The sequence below is a fragment of the Ambystoma mexicanum genome, chromosome 11 (genome assembly GCF_040938575.1).
Source record: "Ambystoma mexicanum isolate Mex_15411 chromosome 11, UKY_AmexF1_1, whole genome shotgun sequence".
Lineage (NCBI taxonomy): Eukaryota > Metazoa > Chordata > Amphibia > Caudata > Ambystomatidae > Ambystoma > Ambystoma mexicanum.
The window spans coordinates 1,438,260,573-1,438,283,165 of NC_090934.1; the positions used below are offsets into that span (position 1 = coordinate 1,438,260,573).

The window sequence follows — 22,593 nt, forward strand, 5'->3', positions numbered from 1 at the left end:
AAACGAAACTGATACTGGTTTTTTCTTTACCGAGGATTCCCAGCCTGACGACGGGGAATATTCATGAGCATGTGAATCCATGCCAGACCCATGCTGGAGAACAACAGTTACAGGTAAGTAACTTGTTCCTTCCATGTTGAGCTTTTTTTTGGCCTGTAGCGACACAGGCACCTACGGATTATTATAATTTGTACATTTGAATAAAAGAGACTCGGGAAGTCTCCTCTCCCATGAACCTTCTGTAGTTATTCTACGTCAATCTAGTGGATCTGTGCTTTGATTTTCGCTCAGCTGCAAAACAATTAACCTTTTCTTTGTCTTTTTTTACATTTCCCAGCTTACCATCATTTTCAAGAACTTCCAAGAGTGTGTGGACCAAAAAGTGTACCAAGCTGAAATGGATGAGCTCCCCGTTGCCTTCGTAGACGGCTCTAAGAACGGAGGTGACAAGAGCGGGGCCAACAGCCTGAAAATTGTCGAGAAGGTTTCTGGGCAGCACATTGAGATTCAGGCCAAATACATTGGGACTACCATTGTAGTGCGGCAGGTGGGCCGCTACTTGACCTTCGCTGTGAGGATGCCCGAGGAGGTAGTCAATGCAGTAGAGGACAAAGAGAACCAGGGCTTGTACCTTTGCCTCCGAGGTTGCCCGCTCAACCAGCAGATAGACTTCCGATCCTTCCACTCTCAGGCCATGGCTAGCCGACCACGGAGGCCAGGGGGCGGCATGGCCGAGGCTTTCACCCATGAGACGGCTACGGCCAAGTGTAAGGAAAAGCTGCCCGTGGAGGATCTATACTTCCATTCCTGCGTTTTCGATCTACTCACCACAGGTGATGTGAATTTCACGCTTGCTGCTTATTACGCCTTTGAGGATGTGAAGACATTGCACTCCAACAAGGACAAACTTCACCTCTATGAAAGGACACGCGGGATGGGCATAGGCCCTGAAAACGCAGCCTCCACGCAGCCATTGGGTTGCCTACTGCTCTTAGTAGCATTGATTTCTTCGATTCAGTGCATAGTCCTATAATTGTGTTTACTATGTAAAACCACAAAGTTTGCAATGTGAGGGGTAGAAGAAGGTGCTGGCTTCTTGCCGCTTCAGTACAACGTGACGCTCGTCCTCCAGTGATGGCGGAGAGGGCTGTAACGCCTGTCTTATGATTTGGAGCAGAGGACTTTAAAGCCTGCCTTCCAGGGTTAGAGGAGAAGGATTGCAGGCACAATGGGCGGCTCTGATAGTGGTAATCTCAGCACTTGGGCGTGTTTTCAGCATTTGGTCATCGTTCCTGTTGGATGCATGCTCTCAACCTGTACTCTCGCCGGAATGCAGCGGATCCACACCATACCTCATTTAGGCCCACATTTGCTAGTGGTGACTGTGGTGTTGTGTTTGTGAAAGTGGCTTCAAGTTTGATAATGATGTTCTGTGCCCAGTTTATCTCAAGAAAGTAACCTACTTTAGTGTTTTTTCTCATCCTTTTTCTGCCTGCATTTTCTGCTCTTTCTTTCACCCATTGCCTCAGTTTCCTTATTTATCTTTTTGTCAACATTTCCTTTTTCTTTCTTTCACTTCCAGATTTTCTGTATTTCCTTCCTTCACTGTATTCCAAATACATTTTCTTTCTCTATATCTTTCTCTGTCATCCACCCATTTCTTCTTTCATCGCGTCTGACGTGGTCTGTCCAGCCCTTTCTCTACTGCCTTCTTTCCTTTACTTCTTTTTATTCTGTTTCTCACATAAAGGCAACTGCTTTGTCAAAAATTTCAAGAAGGGATCCTTCATTCTATGGCTGTGAAAACCCCTATTGTTTATGGTAATTCTTTAAGTTAGCCAGTATTTGAACTGGTGACTCGTGTTCTCTGGCAGGCTTGTAAAGCGAAACAGTTCCTAATAGGGACTTTCTAGATTTGTGGACGTTTGCACCTAGTTGGTAACTTTTTCAGGAGTTATTGTTAATTGACGGACTACGTTTTCGGGCTTCCGTCCAACAGCAGTTCTACAAAATGGATCCCTTTGGAACAGACAGAAAAGCTGGCTTGTCCTAGCATATACTGGTGCCAGACCTCGGTCTATCAAACTCCTCTGGAGATCATTTGCAAAGCAAAGGAAAATGCAACTTGTGATAGATGTAATTTATGTTGTCTCTAATATATGAATCTCTTGCTTTGAACATGTTGTGATTGTATATAAAGAGAGGTATAATTTGTTCAATTGTTTCAAAAAGAACAAAAAATGTGTTTACTACTTTTGCTTAAATTTCTTTAACCGGTACAACATTGTCGCTCATCATAGAGTTGTAAACAGGAAGGTCACCCCCATAAGGATCCCCAGGTAAAGCGCTGTGTGTGCATATTTGTGTCCAGCAGCCTGAACCCATCTTCAAGCAGTTTTCTTAATGCTGCTTTGTTTAGTCATTTAAGGACCTTCTTTCATTTGCAAGCCCTGCACAGCAACTTTGGTCTCAGATAGAAAAGGCAACTTTTTTTGCACTGACGGGACATGGCGGTAAGTAGGGAGTAAACACTGTTTTGCTTTTGCTTACTGAATGAGGAATGAAATCAACACACATTGGAAAGGCTGGCCCTAAGCATAAACAGCACATTTGTGGACCATTCCTTGTGTAGTAAGCAATTTAAAAAGGTACAAAATATTTGATCCTTTCATTTAAAAAAAAAAAAACAAAAAGAAAGAAATTGGCTGAATTGTAGGTAATTAAGTTCTGCTTTTGCCTCCCCCGGGCAACCCTATCTCTCTCCCTTTCAGGTTTTTTAGGATTCTTCTCTGGGCAAATGCTGTAGCGCATGACACTCAGTAGTATTTCACACAAATCTATATCCTGCTGCTTTACCTACAATAAGAAAATAAGTAGCACACAAAATGACAGAGGGTTTCTGTCAACAGTCACGATTATTTAAGTTGTTGAAACAGTTGTACAAAATAATAATATAGATAGGATAACATGGAACAAAAATAGATGTTTACTGAAGAATATCGATTCTTAAAATATATTGAAACATTTTTTTATTTAGTTATGATTTCACGTCATAATCATACCTTCAGTGTGGCCTTTGGTTTTCTTATGCTGTCGGCAGGTACTTCAAATCGCCTTTCCGTGTTTTCACCCTTTGACTTTTTCTTTTTACATTACTCTTTGTAGTGCTTGGATAGAAGCATCGTTTTAAAAAGGCACAAAAATATCTGCTGAAAAGTCCATGTTTGCGGTTCCATGCTGACGTGCACTCCCGGCGGAAAGGCTGATCTGAGCCGTGCAAGGGAGGATATGGTTGCAGTAGAGTTGGGGAGAGCAGTTGTGGGGAGACCAAATGAGGAGCTAGCCGCCTCTGTGGCGACGGGCTGGGAGATGTAGTTGCGCGGATTGGAGATGGGTAGGAATTTGGTGTGGGAAGTCAGTGAGCACCACAGGTGCTTTTTGTAACAACCCTGTGTTTCTCTAGGTCAAGTATAGCACATTTTGAAGTCTTAGTAGTCAGTGTTCTGAAATCAATGTTGTTTTGATTTTCACTGTAAAGTGTGTCAGTGCAAACAAGTTCACAACACAGTTTAGCATTCAATGTTTTCTTAAATCAATATTTTCCAGTCAATGTTATTTTCACAGAGAACCTAAAATGATAGTATTTGTGTTCTTACATCTAACTTCAGCCACCATGTTGCAGAAGAGGCCAGCTCAAATTCGGTCGTCAGCATCAAAGCAGACAAACTGAAATGTGGACTCCCTTAATAGCAGACTTGCCAGGGACACTTCTTAGAGTTCACATGCCCAATAGCTTTCTTAAAGCATGAGAGGTCAAACATTGGGTTGGTCATGCAATCTATACCAAAAAAGTTTGTAAAAGTCCTGTTTCTGTCCTTGAACCATCTGCCTGTAAAGACTGTATCTGAGCTCGTGCTTTATCACAGTGTTTTCCCGCGGCTGATACATCCTCCCTTTTCATATGTAAAGTTGAGCACTTTATTTTGGTTGTGTTTGACAGAGTTCTGGTTAAAGTTGAAGTGTCGTTCATACAGACCCAGTTGTGGAAAAAAAAGGAAAAAATACAAGTGTGTCCACTTGTAGAACATATGCGACGTGTGACCACCTGTAAATATTGTAAATTATTTATTGTTAAAGAAATGCAAGTAAAGAGTTTTGTTTTTTGAGAACATTCAGCGAGTTTGTCTTCCTATGTTTGTTGCACTATTTCTTCAGGTCGGATTGTTGATGTAAATGGGGGTCTGGAGATTTATGTCTATTCAACTATGTCTTGCTTCTTTGTTCAATTTGTTTGCTCTTGTTATATTTCATTAATCATGTCCTTTCTCAATGTATATTTCATTCGCTACTTCGTGCAAGAGCCTGATGTCTCCTTAGCAGACCATACAATCCACTTCCTGTTTCATGTCGTCTTTCCCTCCTCTCGCCTCCTCTCGCCTCCTCTCGCCAGTCTATCAATCCTCCCATTGCTGCTTCTTTTCCTCTCTGTAGCTTCACTTTGATCCCCTCTCCCTCTCCCTGTCCCCTCTCTTTGCTGCATAAGCACTTAGGGATGATATAGATGCCGGAGCTTGCTACCAAGGACGTCACAGACATCATTTTTTATTTATTGGTTTGTAGGGCACACGTGTGCCTCTCAAGGAAAAATTGGTACAGAAATCAATAACCATGATGGAGAGAAAAGTCCAACATGGCCCCATAAAGTTACAGTTCACCGGCTGCAGCTCAACATAATACTTAATTTTCTCTGTGTTCATTCTGAAATTCTGCCAACTGTGTTTCATAAGGGCATCGCAGACACTACATGGTCTACATTGGATCACTGCATTGCCATTGCTTGAGACTGTGCTTTGTAAAAGTAGTCTTACAGCCTACCTCTGCAGAGAACCTGTTATTTGCATACCCTATTGTTCCCAGCCCTGTCTTTTTTTGAGATCCCAAGAGTAATGTCTTATTTTGCAAACCTCTGTATAAAAGTGTAAGCAACATTTTAATGGTTGGGAACATGCGCAGAAGACCAGGTTCACTTCTAGCGAATGGATCTTAAAAATGTAACGCAAGATCAACAAATTCAAGGCCTGTTTTCACTACGCACTATGCATCCCATGGGAGATTGAACTAAAAGTGTACATCTGGATCCACCAGCATAAGTGAATAAAGTAGGACAGGTGCTACTGTGCAGATATCCCAGAAAGCTCACGTTTTCCTGCCACACAGTTAAAGGAGGATTCAGATTAGAAACGTGAGCCTCTGTTTGTAAACGCATTGTAACATACAATGACCAACAGCTAGAACACAGTGTGATTACGTGGGCACACAATAGCAGTACATAGCAAATGCGTATAAACGAGCTAAAATGGTTGACTTTGCCAATATTTGTTCTTGACAGAATTTCAGATGTGAGGATACATACTGTTTACAAATCAAGTGGCTGAAAACAAGACAATCTCAGCTCTAAATGCACTACTGGTGTGGTAAAAATAAATAATTAACTCTTAGAAGATTGCTTTGAAATAACACTTGAAGGCCCTTCGCTGAACAATGTTTGATGTTACTGCTTGATAGAGCTAGCTCAAAGAGATCCCACGTGGTGTATTTTGGGTGGGTATGGCATGGGACAGTCAATGGGTCGGAAAATAACCAAACAACTCCCACAGGATATATGTCACTCCTCAGTGTCAACTCTCTTTTATCTTCACTTCCTGCAACAATAGTTTTGGCTTCTAGGCAGCCCCACCTAATAGCCAAAACTAGAAATGAGTCAAGAGAATCAGTGGTAAAAATGTAGGGGAGCCAAGTCTAGTTTAAAGTGGTTTAATGCCCACAATGGTGGTACCCTAATTTTCTTTCATAATCGCTACATGTGCAAAGATGGATGGCCTTAGGAACAATACCTAACTTTAAAGAAGGATCTTCCTTATTCTCATCTCATTCCAAATCGCTCTCAAAATGTTCATGTCGCCCTTCCTACAGCGTTTGTCCAATTATCTGAAAGAGGGGCCGGCAGTCATTCTTGGGACCTGGGTCCTCATGGGGGTTTGACAACAGGCTTTTCAAGCACATTTTGCACCTTCAGATTTTTATAATGGGCGTGGAACAACTTAAAAAAATAAACATTAGATTGCTCCATTTTTAGTTTGATTGACCTTTTAAGATGTCACCAAATTTCTTCCAATTGCGGTGCCGATTCCACTCAGGTGGAATACTGCAACAGGAAAAAACGGTGAGTTGAATTCTGTCATTTCTTAAAGTCATGCAATGGAAACATTTTTGGGCAGAACTTGACAACAGAAAGTACACAAACTGATTGGAAGTATGGTGTGGCAAGACCTTTTTCAGGAGCATGCTCAAGCACAGTTTGTAGGAAAAGTTATTCATTTTTGGAGCTTGTGTATCTGTTTTAGTTATGCATGCTATGCATAATCCGCCATATCGTGGTTGGTCCAGCGTAGGGCTATGCGATATATATATCGAGTTTTGGAGGTATATCGATATATTTTCAAAATCTATATTGGATGAGACCGTATCTTAGTCACTGTAGTGACTAATGTACTCTTAGTCCATAGTCCCCTTTCCTCCATACTGTATGGACGGGACGGGAGACGGAACCTTTTTCACCAGAAAAACCTTCTTCCCCTTTAAATTTAGAGGCACGCGGGGGTGCGGCCCAGGGATCATGCGCTGCCCCGACTCCGCCGCCACACCTCAGTCCCCATTGACGCGTTGACAATAGATTTAACATTGCCTAATGACACCAGTATTATTAGAGGGGAGGTTGTTGGGACGTATGGAGGAAAGGGGACTATGGACTAAGCTTAGTCACTACGGTAAGTAACTTATAATTACTTTTACGTCCCATCCCTCTTCCTCCATACTGTATGGGCGATTACAACTTATTGTAGCCCCAGGGTGGAGAGGAGACCCTCCTTAATCAAATATGTTCCCTAGAACCGCCTGTCCGAAAGCCGCATCAGATCTAGAGCCGACATCCAAACAGAGGCTTGCAGAAAGCCGAGGGAGAGGCCCAAGTGGCCACCTTGCTTATGACTTGCCAAGGGACGTGGCGCTGGAAGGCGATGGCCGCTGCCTTGGCCCTGAATGCGTGGGCATGCATGTTGTCCGGGAGCGGCTTGTGCTGGCCCTCATACGCTTCCTTGATGACAGACACCATCCAGCGGGATATGGAGGCCTGATAGCCAGGCCTCGAGCCTCCGAGCGTGACAAACAGAGCGTCCGACTTGCGGAAGCCCTTGGTCCTGTTCAAGTAGAATTTTAGTGCACACCTGACATCCAGGCAGTGCAGCACTCTGTGCTTCATCCTTGGGATCGAGTAAGAACGTAGGAAGGACTATTTCTTTGTTCAAATGAAATGCAGCTGGACCCTTGGGCAGAAATGCCGGGTGCGTCCGCATGACTACCATGTCCTTGTGAAAGGTGGTATATGGTTCAGAGGCCACCAGCACCTGGATCTCACTGACTCTGCGAGCCGAGGTAAGACCCGACTAGTAAGGCCGTCTTGATGGTGACCAGCCTAATGTCCACGGACGCCATTGGCTCGAATGGTTTGGGCGCCAGGGCGCCCAAGACTATGTTAAGGTCCCACACAGGGTGTGGTCTCTTGACGGGCAGGTAGAGCCTAGCAAGACCAGTCAGATGTTTTTTGACAATAGGGTTGGAGGAGGAAAAAATACCTTCCTCCGAGTTCCTGTAAGCCCCAATGGCTGCAAGGTATATACGGCAGGTGTCCACCTGTACGCCTGAATGAGCGAGGTGCACCGAAAAGGAGAGCACGTCATCCAAATTGCAGGCCAAGAGGTCAATTCCCTTGGAGTCTGCCCAGTCGCAGAACTAGTCCATTTGCTTTTGTACTGGGCCCTGGTGGCTTTGCTCTTGGTGCCCTGTATGATCTCCAGATTGGCCTGTGAGAGGCTAAGGTGCCAAAGCGTTACCTGCTCAGGTACCATGCTGTGAGGGGTAGTTTCTTTGGGGCGGGGTGGCTGATTCTGCACCCCTACTGCACCAGAAGATGTGCTGGGCCCTTCGGAAGGTGTATCGGGGGCACCTGCGAGAAGCTGAATAGTTCCGAAAACCATGGCCTGACCGGCCACCATGGAGCTATCAGAATCAAGAGGAGTCGGTGAGACTCCTTGATCTTGCAAATTACCTTGTGGATCAGGGGAGTAGGTGGAAAGGTGTAGGCCTTCACGACGGTCCACTGGAGGTGAAATGCATCGCCCAGAGAGCTGGGGCCCTGACCCTGCCAGGATGCAAACTGGGGACACTTCTGGTTGTGCTAGGTGGCAAAGCGATCCACTTGGGGATGACCCCACCTGTTGAAGATCTCCTGAATAACAAAGTCGTTTAGCTGCCACTCTTAATTGTGCGCTCCCAGCCTGCTGAGCCTGTCCGCCTCCAGGTTGGATTCACCCGGCAGGTGGACTGCCGAGAGGTAAATGTTTTCCAGGGCCCATTCCTACATGCTGATCGCCAGTCTGCATAGAGGAGGGGGATCTGGTGCCTCCCTGCTTGTTGACGTAGTACATGCTGGTCGAGTTGTGTGTCTGGAATGGATGAGGACAACCTTTCCCTTGAGAAGTGGTAGGAATGCTCTGAGCGCTAGCCAGATGGCGTTCAGCTCCACCCATTGATGTGGTATTCCTGCTCCTGTCGAGTCCAGGTGCCGTGGACCGAGAGATCATCCAGGGTGGCTCCCCAGCCCACGAGAGGAATCTGTGGTGACGGTGGCCTGCGGGGAGGGCGGCTGAAAGGGCTTGCCCGTCCGTAGGTTGCAGTCCATGGAGCACCAAGTTAGGTCCGGGTAGAGAGATGGAGGAACGTTGATGATCTCCGGTGGCGAACCCCGCTCCTGATTCCATGAGGCCACGAAGTGCAGCTGAATCCTTCTCATCCTTAGTCTTGTGTGCGGCACGGCTAACAGGACCGCCACCAGTAGACCCAGGACATGTTGGTACCACCATGCCGAGGTCCCCTCTCTGCTGAGGAAGTGGGCAGTGGCCATCTTGATGGCTGAGATTTTGTCCTCTGATGGGGAAAACCCTCTCGGAGGACGTGTCCCAAACGAGTCCCAGGAATGTCAGTCTGCTTAGGCTGCAGCTGTGACTTCTTGAGGTTGAGCGAGAAGCCCAGGTCGTGCAGTGTGTTCATAAGGACATGGGAAGAGTGGCAAACTACTTCCGGAGATGTAGCCCTGATGAGCCAGTTGTCAAGGTATGGGTAGATGTGGAGGCCCTGCTCTCTGAGGAGTGCCACCACAGTGTTCATGAGTCTGGTAAAGACCCTGGGGGCCAGGTTGAGGCCAAATGGAAGGACTTTGTATTGGAAATGGTAGACCATGATCCTGAACCTTAGGAAAGATCAATGGGGCTGCCAAATCAGGACATGTAGGTACTCTTAGGTATTTCAGGTCCAGGGAGCACATCCAGTCTCCCCTGTCCAATGTCACCGCTATAAAAGCTGGCGTAAACATCTTGAATTTTTGCAGGGATAGGGAGAGGATGAGGGTGGAAAGGTCCAGCACAACTCTCGGGCCCGCCTGGTTCTTCTTCTGAATGGCAAAAATCCTGGAGTAGAAGCCAAAGCCTCGCTGGGAGGCTGGGACTTCCTCCACTGTCTGGCTCTCTACGAGCGACCAGATCGCCGCCAAAAGAGTTGCTGTCCCAACCTGTGGGAGGGGAGAAGGGAGGAGAGGCTGGGGATAGGAAGGCAGTACCTCGTGGATACTACGGAGAGGATCCAGGGGTCCACGAACTTCTGGGACCAGATTTGTGCATGGAAAGCAAGCCTGCCCCCCACCGTGGACCGGAAGGGGCGTGTCATGCCTTCTTTCCCTCGGAGGCTGACGCTGAGGAGGGGGACTGGAAAAGCCCTTACTCCACTCCCACGCCTGCTTTTTGTTTGTGCCGGTTCTGAGACGGTGAGCGGTCCGGCTGCCTGGATCTGTGTTCCTGGAAGCCGCGGAACCCTCCATATGTACAACCCTTTTCCGAGCGCTGCTGAGATTGGGTGTACAATTTGGGCATGCTCTTTGTAGGAATGGATAAAGACTTTGCCGTTTGTGAGCTGTTCTTCTTGTCCAGCTCTTCGTCCGTAGAGGAGTGGAAGTGGTCCCCCCCCCCCCCCTCGAACGGTAGATCTAGAATGTGCTCCTGCACATCCAGGTTGAATTTTGTTGCCTGGAGCCAGGCTGTTCTCATGTCCGTGGCGATACAGATGGCATGGCCTGAGGTATTGATATGAGCCAATGTGGATTCCATGAGGTCATGCGCCATGAGCTTGGCTTCCGCTAGCCCCTCCTTAAAGCGTGATTGGCACTGGGTGGGGAGTTCCGTGAGGAAGTCTGCAATTTCCTGCCATAATTGTTGGTTGGCAGCAGCAAGCATGGCATCTGCATTGGCCTGACGCAGGTGCAAGGAGGCGTTGGAGTAGATCTTCTTGCCGGATGCCTCCAAGATCTTCTCCTCCTTGCCTAGCAGCACCACAGAGGAGGAGGCTGAGGACGACTGAGGCTTGGAGTATAGTGATGCTGCAGCGATCACCGAGGAGTGTGGCTGAGGATGGGTCCAGAGCAAGAGTGTATCCCCCTCCATCTGCCTGTACTTGGCCGGCAGGCGTCGATTGACTGGCTGGACCGAGTGGGGCTTGAGCCAACCCTTCTTGGCCCGGGAGACTACATCAGTTTGCAGTAGAATCCCTGTGTTGGCAGGAGGGTGTTTTGTGAGGACTTCAGCCAGAACCCCCTCTGCCGGCTGTTCGACCGGAAGACATTCATGGAAGGTCCTAGCTGAGGATGGCATGTCCGGATCCTCCTCCTCATCCATATCCTGCGGATCTGGAGGATCTTGTGGAGGAGGAGTTGATGGTGCCGGAGGCTGGGGTACAGGAGGTGGCGGAGGTTGCAGAGTTGGCTGTGGAGCCGGAGGAGGCGGCTGCACCGGCGCCTGGGGGTCTGATGGAGGCGTCTGTGGTGCCGTTAGCATGACAGGGAGGACTTCCCTGACTGCGTCCTTGATAACCCCCATCTGAGGAGACCTCATGAGGCCGATGAATTTCTCGAAGAGCACCTCCTCACTGGCCAAAGAGGTGGCAGGGTGTACCAACAGGGTAGCGGGGGAACTGCTGGAGCCGCTGCGTACCCTGTCCATATGGACGCAAAGGAAAGTTGCACTTCGCAAATGAAGGGTAGACTGTAGGCCACGTACCTGGTTGAGGCCAATCCCACCTTAGCACTCGTTCTTTGCCGAAATTCGTGGAATGGCGTCAGACGGGTGCCCCTTTCAGGCGCGGCAGGCATTTTGTCGAGCGGCCTGTCACGTGCCTGCGACGTGTTGCTTAGCCCGGCTTTGTCCAAGACCCTTGCGTGTGGATCCCAAGGCCTACCCTGCTCCTCGGGCCTTGGCCCAGGAGGTGTGACACCCGGGGGTCGGTAGAGCTGCATTTGGGCACCCCCTCGGACGTATTGCCGGTATTAGGGCGTAGCCCCTCAGACGTATTGCCGGTGTTAGGGCATAGCCCCTCGGCCATTGTGCTGGTAAAAGGGCGTAGCCCCTCGGGTGTAGACCCGTTACAAAAACCTTCCGGTCACTCACCAATGCACCCGGGAGGATCTGAGGATCCCTCAACCTGAAGGCCGGTAGCTGTAGCAGCCTCGGTGCATGTGCTGGTAGAAGGACCTTGCCGGTCCCTCCCGTGTGGGAGAGTCCATGGGAAGGAGTCTCCCTTGCGGGGTGCACTGGAAAATAGCGGCCCTACCTTGGGCCTGGTTCGATGCTTCACAAAGTTCTTGAGGTCCTCGGGAGGCGACCTCTGGAAGAGCTCCCTCCACCTGGCTAGTCTGTTCATCAGCGCCTTCGAGAACAGCGAGTCACACGCCGAACATTATTGCCAATCGTGGTCTGGGCCAAAGCAACGTAGGCATAGGGAGTGGGGGTCTGAAGTTGGGAAGACCCCGTTGCAGGGTGGACACCTGCTGAATCCTGTAGAAGTCGACATGCGCCGGGGAGGAGCGTGACGCCTGAGGACCGAGTAATGATAGAAAAGACAGAGAAGAAGGATCTGCGCGTGGAATTACATGGCCGAAGCCAAACCCAGGAGCGCTGGTGAATTCATCCCGTTCCTGTCGACGCGGAAAGGGGGACTGAGGTGTGGCGCCGGAGGGCAGAGTCAGGGCAGCACATGCTCCCGTCCCTTAGAAGGGACGCCCATACAGTATGGTGGAAAATGGACGAGACGTAAGAGTAACATATATATATATATATATATGTATAATTACATATACTACCATTTTTTATTTACATTTTAATATTTACACAGCTGTGTGTATTCTCAAACGGGAAGAAGAGCCCTGTATTTGCACTTTATTTTCATCAATGTATTATAAATAAAGGTGTAAAGGTGTTTGTGACATCACCCATGTAGTTACAACTGAGAATTTAGCCCACAAAAACAATATCGAGATATTTATCGTCATTCAGCCCAAAAATATTGAGATATGACTTTTGGTCGATAACGCCCAACCCTAGTCCAGAGTATTAAAACTTGTTTACTGAAAGTGAAAAATTAGGTATCTACCAGGGCATTCCCTGTACCACACCCAACGCTACTTTTCGTCAACATCTGTAGATTCTTTTTCCACCACCTGTTCAGTCGTAGAGGGGAGGAGGAGAACAATGATTGAGGCCTTTGACTCAGTGATGGATTCTCTTTTATTGGTGACACCATTGAGGTAGGTCGGAAATAAGCCACATGCCGGATAACGCTTTTTCGGTTTCCAAATCTCGAGTTTTAATAAGTATTGACCTTTATAAAAAGATCTCCTTTTAGCCTCTGCAACAGGAAGTTCCTGTTAGTACATAAAGTCAAGGTTTGCAGTAGGTGTTTATATAGAAACCACAAAGCCAGTCATTGTTTTATATAAAATATTTTAAACGGTGACATTCCGAAGCATAAAGGGAAACGGTGGGTTGCGTGTACTCTGGAGGCCAACAGAGTTGAAGCCTCTGGATCAGGGCGGATGGTGTGGGCCGAGGCAATAGAAAGCAAAATGACATTGGAGCATGAAGCCCGTTCTGGGGAGATTGAGTAGTTTGTAGGCTCCCAAAACAGGAACGTGGTGTCAGAGGTCCTATGCCGCGAAGACCACTGCTCCCATTAAGGGGCTACCCACAGTGCTCCCAAAAGTTTGAAGCATGTTGCCAGCAAGGCACAAGCAAGGCCACAAAGTAGTCAAAATCATATACCTGAAGAGGCATCGGGCCTGAGAATTCAGGTAAAGATGCCCAGGAAATAAGGTGTTAAAAAGGAACATGACAAATGAAATACATGGACGACAGTGATTGCAAAGGTGCATAGCAGCGAATTGACTCCGAGAAGTGATGCAGCCGAAAGACATCGAGCAGAGCGAAAGAATGTACCAAAGATGGCCCCGAGACACGCTGTGCACCAAAAAGGGCATGCTACATGTTCAAGAAGGAGCACTGGGAAAACAGTACACTGCAATATATATTCACAGTCAAACTTCTAGATCAAGGGCCGCTACGGTCACAGGACACACCGAGAGTTGGAGGGACCGACGCAACGCGGAAACTTAATACATGGACTAATAATCTGCAGGTGAAGGGCGTCACATTCATTTACTCAGTTCGACACAGAGACATAATTCCTGGAGGACTGCCAGGACCAGCTACAATGTTGCTTATCGGAGGAGCAATGGCCAATCCCCATCTACTGCCACTCATGACGCAATTCAACAAACAGTTTCATTGTACAATTCAAACCACAGCCTTCACAAGGCAAGTCAATTTTAGCATCTAAGAGCTGATATCATGATTGTTACAATGACCAGAATACTGTCTGTGACTCCAGTCTCCACTTGCAAGGCACCAACAGAGAGTAGACACATTAACTGTCAGGCAAAACATGGCAACTACTGAAGTAGACGGCTTACAGTGCTCTTCGCATCCTATGATGGGGCCCAAGAGGACAACATGCAGCCTTTCATCAAGTTGCTACCAGAAGACACTAAACCCCAAGCTATATTACAGGAAGGCCAAATAAAGAGATGGTAGGAAGACCGACCGAGTTGGCATCCTAGTCAAGTGATAGCCATGTCTCAAAGAGGCAGGATTTGAACCTCAAACATCGATGACTATCATTAATATACCCTTTGATGGCGAACAACTATTTTACATACAAGTAGTCGATGAACTTGAGAAAGCCAGGAAAGAGACTATAATTGCACAGTCCCTGGGAGATTCTTTAGAAAGACCAATGCAAAGAATAGTTACATCGACAGGTAGAAGGAACGAGCACCATGTACGTATCAACAGTCCTTTAAGGCACCCATATATGGATGCAATACATACATCACTCTTCTCAGCCTCAGAACAGATCAAAGCAAAGAAGGCAACTGAAAACTGCCTCAAATCAGTGATTACAAGGTGAAGGTACCCTCTCTGCATTCAACCATGAATGGGAGGGTATAACCTTAGATGAGTGGGTTAAAAAAAAAACATAGAACAGGGCTATTGCACAGAGTTCGACAAGAAGCCACGCAATGTACCACCTGTGACAAAGACCCCTGCCTGTGCCTTGGGCTGATGGTTGTGGTGGGCAAGGAAGCTGTGTGCCATCACTGCCATTGTGATAATGAGACCTAGGAAGAAATCCTGCCCAACCTCAGAAAGCCGGAGATAAAGGCAGGTGATATGGCCTTTATGTCCGAAGCCCTGTCCTTTTATAGGAGGAAAGTCATGGTTTGTGAAGTGCATCTTGCTAAAATATCTTTCCCAGCCCAACCCGTAGAAAGCACAGCTAACGAAAATGATCCCAGAGCTTGGAATTCTACTTACCTGGCAGATTGAACTCTGACTGAGAGCAGACACGAACATAAAATTCGGGAGCGATCCACAAGGACATTTGTTTCTTCATAACGCGGCTAATGCCATACCCGAGTTCGGTTTCTAAGCGCTGATCCGGGATTTGAACCTCTGTTGCTCTTCGTAGTTTTGCTTCCAAGACTAGCGTGTTTGCCCCAGTGCCATCCTCGGATCACGGCCAGCAGTCACCCAACCACGCATGTCTATTTCAAAATGGCAGGTGGGTGTCTTCACAGCTTGGCCTGTAGGACAGTGCTTCCCTGCACTTAACAATACAAGGCACAAAATCCAAGCACAAACTTGATGTTCTCAGTGGCGTCTCCAGGAATCAAATTTAGCTGACACAGAAGGGGCCACAGACAAAAGTAGGGAGGGCCTATAAAAGGGCTCTTATTATGCTTTCCCAACTTGATGCTGGCCCCACACCTTGCATCCTTCCCCTCACCACCCAGGCCCTATTCCTGGCATACTGCTTCCCTACCACCAGAACTCATGCCCCATACCTGGCATCCTGCTTCCCGACTGACTGAGCCGAGACCCCTTACCTGACATCCTTCTACCCCCACCATGCAGATACCAGGCTGCATACCTGGCATCTTTTCACCCCCACCACCCAGAGCCCATACCTTACATTCTGCATCCCCACCACCAGAGCCCAGGCCCCACACCTGGTATCCTGCCTCCCCATCACCAGAGCCCAGGCCTCATACCTAGCATCCTGCATCCTCAACAGCCAGAGTCCAGACCAAAGTCCCATACCTGACATCCTTCCCCCCCCAGCACATGGAACCCAAGCACCATACCAGGCATTCTACCTTCCCGCCATCAGAGCCCAAGCCCCATACCTAGTCTATTCCACCCCACCCCCAATTACCCAGGGCCCATACCTGTCATTGTGCCTCCTTTGAACGCTTCGGGAAACAGAACCAGACATTTTGTGACAGTAAAGATTGGGTCACAAGCTTACATTAAAATAAAAAGAATGGTGGAATAAGCCTAACTTGCCCTATGCTAAGGTGGGATTGCCCTACCCAACTGAAACTAATGATAGTCTGAGTCAGGAAGTTGTGTCCAAAACATATACTTGCTCTCACGACTTAAATATAATGTGTAGGGATGTCAGCATCAAAATGAGAAGTGTTCAAATAAAAGTTCAGAGCTTCTTCCAGCTTTTGGTTGGAAAAGGGGCTTTCCATTCCCCAAGATTCAAGATAGTTCACTTTGTCAAATAGAGGGGTTCCCTTCCCCAAGCCTTCAAACGTTCCGAAACAACACAGCTCCTTGGGACACTTCCCAGCTTTTCTTGCAGTGTTGTCTTTTATCAATTTCACTAATATCACAAACGTTGCTCCTTAATTTCAGCTCACCCAAGTTCTCCTTGACAGTTAAACACTTAAGATGAATGTATTCAGTCTTGGCGCAGTTGTTGGACCATACGGTCCACCCATTACAGATCACACAACCGACACACCTTGCTTGCTCCTTGTCACACCCCAGGAGTATCGCACAACTCCTTGCTAGCCACGGGAGCCAAATGAAGTTGACCCCACCCACCTTGGTTGGCACGGGGGTCCTGATCTTGTTATACACAGGCACCATGAGGCAGCCAAAGGGGGAAGAGGCTTAGGGAGAGGTTGTGGATAGGTAGGAGGTGTTAGGGACACTGGAAAAAGGTTTAGGAATATTGCATGTGGATAGACTAAGGGAACATAGGGGATACATGTACATATAACCTTAATCAACCTGTATCAGTCAGAACTCAACCTATTGGACCCTTCTTAATTAGGGCCCTAACTGACTCTTGTAATCCTAGCACCTCCTACATTGAGCAACAAACACAAGCACATGGAGCATTATTGATGGCCATAAATAACGTGCAGCAACAATGCAAGATGTAACATGAAACACATGAATCACCACAAGGTTTGGCATGTTCCAGAGACTGGCTCATAGAATCTCTTGCTGTGTCAGTTAGCAGGAGTACTCCTCCACATGAACATAATGATTCCCAGAGGACAAACATGAACTCAAGAAGCAAGCAGCCACAAACAACAAATAGCAAGTCCCTGCGTGGCTCTATAGCGTCTTTATATGCTTACAGTTCCTGAGCACTCTCGCTCTGTGAGCCGAGGCATGCCCCATGCAAATGTTCACAGGCTCAGAACCCGAGCATGCCCCTGCATCCACCCCGACCTGCAATGCCCCTTTTACCAGAACGTGAGAGAGCTTAAGGCTCAGAACCCGAGCATGCCCCTGCATCCACCCCGACCTACAATGCCCCTTTTACCAGAACGTGAGAGAGCTTAAGGCTCAGAACCCGAGCATGCCCCTGCATCCACCCCGACCTGCAATGCCCCTTTTACCAGAACGTGAGAGAGCTTTTAACAACTGAAGAAACGGTGTGTCCGCACCCAAACAGAAAGTACATGCCCACTTGAATCTTGTAAAGAACGTAGGACCACTTAACTGAGGCCTGGGGGGCATGTTAGCGCCTCCCCAGGCAATTTAGAATCCAGCTTTGGCGGCCGTACCACGGCGTGTGCGCCGAAGCCCCGGAAGGGCACAGCGCTCTGCAACCATCTTCACTGCCTGGCCCAGTCCTTATGTATTGAAGCGTAAGCCGCTCCCATCCCTCCCGAGGGACAGAGCGCTGCCAAAATCACAGCTGGGCCTGGGTTCTGCAATCTCCATCAACACTGCAGAACAGCCTACCTCCTCCAACCCATGCCTGCATACTGCAATCACCAATAAGCAGCACGGGCCGGGGAGGGTTTTAAGAATTCTCTCGATAACCTGACACACCTGCTCCAACTGCCACAGATTTCACGGGAAACATAGTTTTTTGCTAGTTTACCTTGAAATAGCTTTATGAAGCTGCTTTCTTTCATGCTGCTTTCTTTCATGCTGAGGCCCTTTATTCCCCACATTACCCCCTTCTCTAGTGCCCTTCCGAGGACCTGGCTTACCCGGATGACAATAATAAAACAGTCTTACCAGACGATCCGCATGCACTGCCTCAGCGGTTTCCCAAGAATCATCTTCAGAACCACATCCCACCCAGGAGATAAGATACCAAAGTTTGTCACCACGCCACTTTGAGTCCAAAGTGCTGTACTGTGGGATGTATTTACCCATGCATCCGAGCCCTACTTCAAAACTGTGCAGTACTGACATGAAAACATCATGATGGCCAGAGCTTCCCAGAAAATGCACAGGGAAATACATGAAGAATAGGCTGCCACTCATTTTTGCCGATGTTATGGGCACAGAAGGACACTGCCTAAAACCACCATTGGACTACCCACACCGTAGTCTGAAACCATTGGGAATGGCAATGCTGATTGCCAAAAGCAAACCCATAACTGTGGAGAATTCATTTTCTTAAATCCCAAAAAGGGGTGCAGTACCAGTACTCACCACTATCCAAAAGCCGGCGTTTTAAAACCACCAGATTTTACTTTTTTGTAGAAAACTGAATAAATGAACCCAAAACATGCCAAAGAAAGACTTACTGAGAGGTGGATCCAATGTAAAGTTATATTCTGAAGTGACTTGAAGGTTTATAACAAGACTGGCTGAGCTGTGGATTTCAGCAGTTTAAGTAAATTTGGACTGAAAGACACTACAAATCTAAAGGTTTAAATTGACTGAGTGACCTACTTTGAGTGTCACATAGGTTGCAATTGTTTAAATGTCATAGTTTTAAACTTAGAATCAGCATTCTAGCTGCATATGTGAAAATGTTTAGTTTTATTTGAATGCAGAAACTGGGGAACAAAAAGTGACATTTTATCTGAAACTTGGCTTAAGGAACTGAATTCTGCCTGGCAACTACCCCCATCAGGAGTGAAACTTGAGTCACAGCTGTGTTCCCAGGCCAATCTGCCTTTTGCTGGCCACACTAAGGATATGCCATCTCTCTGATAATTGAATTAAGGGGAGCCCCACAGAATACAGGAGCTCTGAACAAAGCCCTCTCCTGACTCAGGCAGATGGTTTATTGCAGATATCGTAAAAGTAGCTTCCTCCTGAAGCAAAGGGGATGGGCACTGCCTGTGAGAGCAAGCTGGCTTGGCAGAACTGGAAAAACCAGAAATTCAACCTTGTGCTGGAGGAAAACCACACCCCTTTGGGGCCAGAACATAACTCTAAAAAGATGAATAACTCATAGAGCGGACATGTGAAAATTGTATAAATGACACCATAATTCTTGTGATTTTTCTGCCCACATTTTAAGAGGTTTTTAGAACCGGTGGCATGTTCAGGGGGGTTTTAGCGGAAAAGAGGATATTACTCAAAATGTGTGCATGTGAAAAATCTGACACTTCATCAACTAATGTCCATACTCCTTGCGCACATGTGTATAAATTTGGGTTAATGTCCGAAATTGCGAAACCAGTTAAAAAGTGAAATATGTGCCATTTCTGGATGCAAGCTCCTAGAAACGCCAGAGTCAGAACAGGGGCTAACATCAGTAATGCCTCATGTGTGTATGTCATTTTAAACAAATGTGTACCTGTGCAAATATGTCTTTTGTTATCAAATATAGAATGTGTGCAATTTGACAGGGGAGTGTCCTCTCTGCAAGCCATAAAATGACATCGCTCTGACTCACAGTTCCTTCCCCAATCAAGTGAGAAATGGAAATTTGACCAATGGCAAGTGGAGAGGGGTAGGGTCTAGTGATGCTGCATACACACCCACTTTCAAAACACATAAAAGCAGAGAGACAGGACAGATAGGGACCTTTCAAATCCATTTGCAGCTGGAAGCTCTGCCGGGAAAATCCATACCTTGCCTCCATCAAACCTCCAGAGAGCCAAACTAGAGACTTCAAAATATCCAGAACCAGAGACCCAGACCAGCAGAGTAGAGCTGACCTGTTAGCAGAACCAGAGAGAGCTGACCCAGATCACTGTGAAGTGCAGAGACCAGAGGCGAGTCTAAAACCTGACCAGATCCGTGGCGTGGCCCATTTCATTCAAGAATATAGTGTGAGTACCTAGAAAACTGTGCAGAACCAATCTCTTAGTTAAAATAATATAATCCAAGCTATTTTAATCTAAGTAGAACTGTCTCCTAACTGTCACCTGTCATTTGTAAAGCTGTCACTTGTCATTTGCTAGTTGCAAGCTGCACTTGTCTTTGTGAACTTTAACATTTCAAATCTGAAAAACGACCTTTATTCAATCGCTCATATCTCCGTGACCGTTTGTGCTAGAGACTTGCAGTAACTTTCATCTGGAAGCTGAGATCCTAGGCTTTCTTATGAACCCAAAACGATAGTGATAGTCCTTGTAGTTCCTCTGTAATAGCGCCCGGCGCATTCGCAAATTTTGCCGCGATTTGAAAATTTCTCCACTTGCAAAAAGATAGCTGCTTTTGCTTTCCTCTGAAAGAAAATCGTTTGCCTCATAAAAACTATCCCTGCATCACTGCTAGAGTGAGCCTGAGCTAATATTAACTAGATACCACTCACCCTGAACCTCTGGAGGGAATTAAAAGCATTTTAACATATTTTCACTCCATTGCCAGCACATATCAAAGCATTTTGCCTGTGTTTTCAACTTCTGTAGTCTAAGTTGCTGGGTGAACTGAATTACATTTGAATTGCATTTCTGAGAATTGTGTGCCTTCCCTCCATTTCCTTGCATTGCATAAAAGGGGGGGGTGAATTGTCCAAGAAAGTGATTACATTGTCTTTTGCTGAAATCGTATCAAGTTATTTTCTGTATTGCATTTTCATTCCACATTGCATCCATTTGAAACCATAAAAGTATTGTTGCTATCTTATCCATCCTTAAACCACTCATCATTGATTATAAAGAAGTGTGCTAGTGCCAGATTCTCCGTTGTTAATCTTTATCATCTCAGATTAAGTGTGCTATTCAATTATTAATTTATTCTAAAGTGTGATAGATATATATTGCTTTACTTCTCAAATAAACCTTTTAATTTGCAAAACAGAACTACTTCTTGGCTCAGTGGGGTCAGGGGGATTCTGAGAGAGGGGTGTTATATAGGGGTAGTCATCCAGAACGCATGAACTGGACATAAAGATATATCAATAAGGGTTTTCATTCAGTATTATAGACTAGGCGTGACTTGGCTGTAGTGCTGAATTGAATCCTCTTACAAATTGGGGGCTCGTGTCGGACGTTTGGGTTAGAATACCACCTGTGCAGCTTAATACAGTGTGCTAACTGACGGGATACATACATCCAGTCGGATCACCACGCTGCATTACGCTGTGAAGCATTCCTCAAAAGGGACACTCCAAGAAAAGTTCTGTTCTGCAAAAATAAAATACTAACTTCTGTAAGTCAGGACAGAGACCAATCTCTAGAATGACGACCTTGGTAGATATGAAAATAGCCAGAGAGCACTTCTTACATAAACTATTTGTGAGAGGTGAATGGGCTGAGCAGGGCCAGGAGGCCTGGTTGCAGGCCATCACGCGACAGGCCACTGAAACAGGGTCAGACTTATGGAGAGATCAGGGTCCATTACATGTGGCCCTGAGTGAACTATATATGGCTCCTAAGGCCAAAGATGAACACGACAAGATTGTTAGGATAGCGGCATATTTATATTTATATATGGGAGCCATACAGAATAAATGTGCTGAAGGCCATGATCTGGCAAAAAGGCAACAGATGGCGTTAGAGAAGGCCCAATCAGATCTGGACTCTTCTGAGCAAAGGCTGCACAGAAGCCAGGAGTCAGAAAATGAGACCAGACAGTACATCACTAAAATAAAGGAGGATATGGATGTGCTGCAAAAGGAAAAGTCAGAACAGGATACCAGATTTCTGGCCTTGCAGAAGGAACACCAAGAAGGTTTGGACTCCCTACTGCAAAGCCAGAAAAAGCTGGAGCAACAACTGGACTTCAACAGGGTATGTGCTGAGCAGGTAGTCACCCTGCAAGGCCACCTAGATAGGGAAAAGGCAGAAAGCAATAAATTGATTCTGAAAGACCTGGATACCCAGGCAGAGTTTGATGAAGAGCGCCGGAAAGCTGGTGCCCTTCAAAGGCAGAGGGATGACCTGGCAGCACAGATGCAGGCTCTCAGTCAGGAAAGAGACACTTTAGGCCAGGAAGTCTGCCACTTAAAAAAGGAAATTGAAGAAAATCACCTGGCCCTCCAGGGGCTGGGTGACCTCCAAAAAGAAAACCAGAACTTGGTAGAGCACACCAGAAGGGTGGAAGATGCTCTGGCAAGAAAGGAGCAGGCCGGTAGGGATGGGACTCAGGAGGTAAACCTCCTGCAGCAAAGACTGGCCCAGTTCTCCAGGACCAACCAGGAAGCACAGAGGGAAAATGAGGCCCTCTGTCAACACAATGATAGGCTCCAACAACAGGTAGCGATGCAGGAGAGACTGATAGAGTCTAGTAAGGCCTTGACTGAGGAACTGAAAGCACAAATGCAGGCCCTTGCATTGCAACAGGGAGCAGGGGCGGATAGAGATGAGGTCCGCTGGGAAAGAGAGACTCCTGACCATAACCTCAGGAGCCCTAACACCAGGGGCCTTCATCTCTCCCAGTCCCTGGACTCTACCACCCCCATGTCCCCTGGCGCACATGAGCACAGGGCCACAGGGATGGCAGATTACTATCCAGCTAAAAGTATGGGGCTCATAGGCCAGTACCACTCAGGAATGGAGGGGTGGGCATCCGGGTATGGGCACCCAAGTAC

The 22,593-nt window shown here is 47.1% G+C and overlaps 1 protein-coding gene across 1 annotated transcript in view; it reads left to right on the plus strand.

Annotated features, from left to right (window-relative positions):
- RGMA (repulsive guidance molecule BMP co-receptor a) overlaps positions 1-4,171 on the plus strand; it is a 109,240-nt gene extending 105,069 nt beyond the window's left edge. The window contains exon 4 of the mRNA XM_069625068.1: positions 338-4,171. Coding sequence (XP_069481169.1) covers positions 338-1,033 — 696 coding nt within the window. The 3' untranslated portion in view covers positions 1,034-4,171. The remainder of the gene's footprint in view (positions 1-337) is intronic.
- The last annotated feature ends 18,422 nt before the right edge of the window (positions 4,172-22,593 follow it).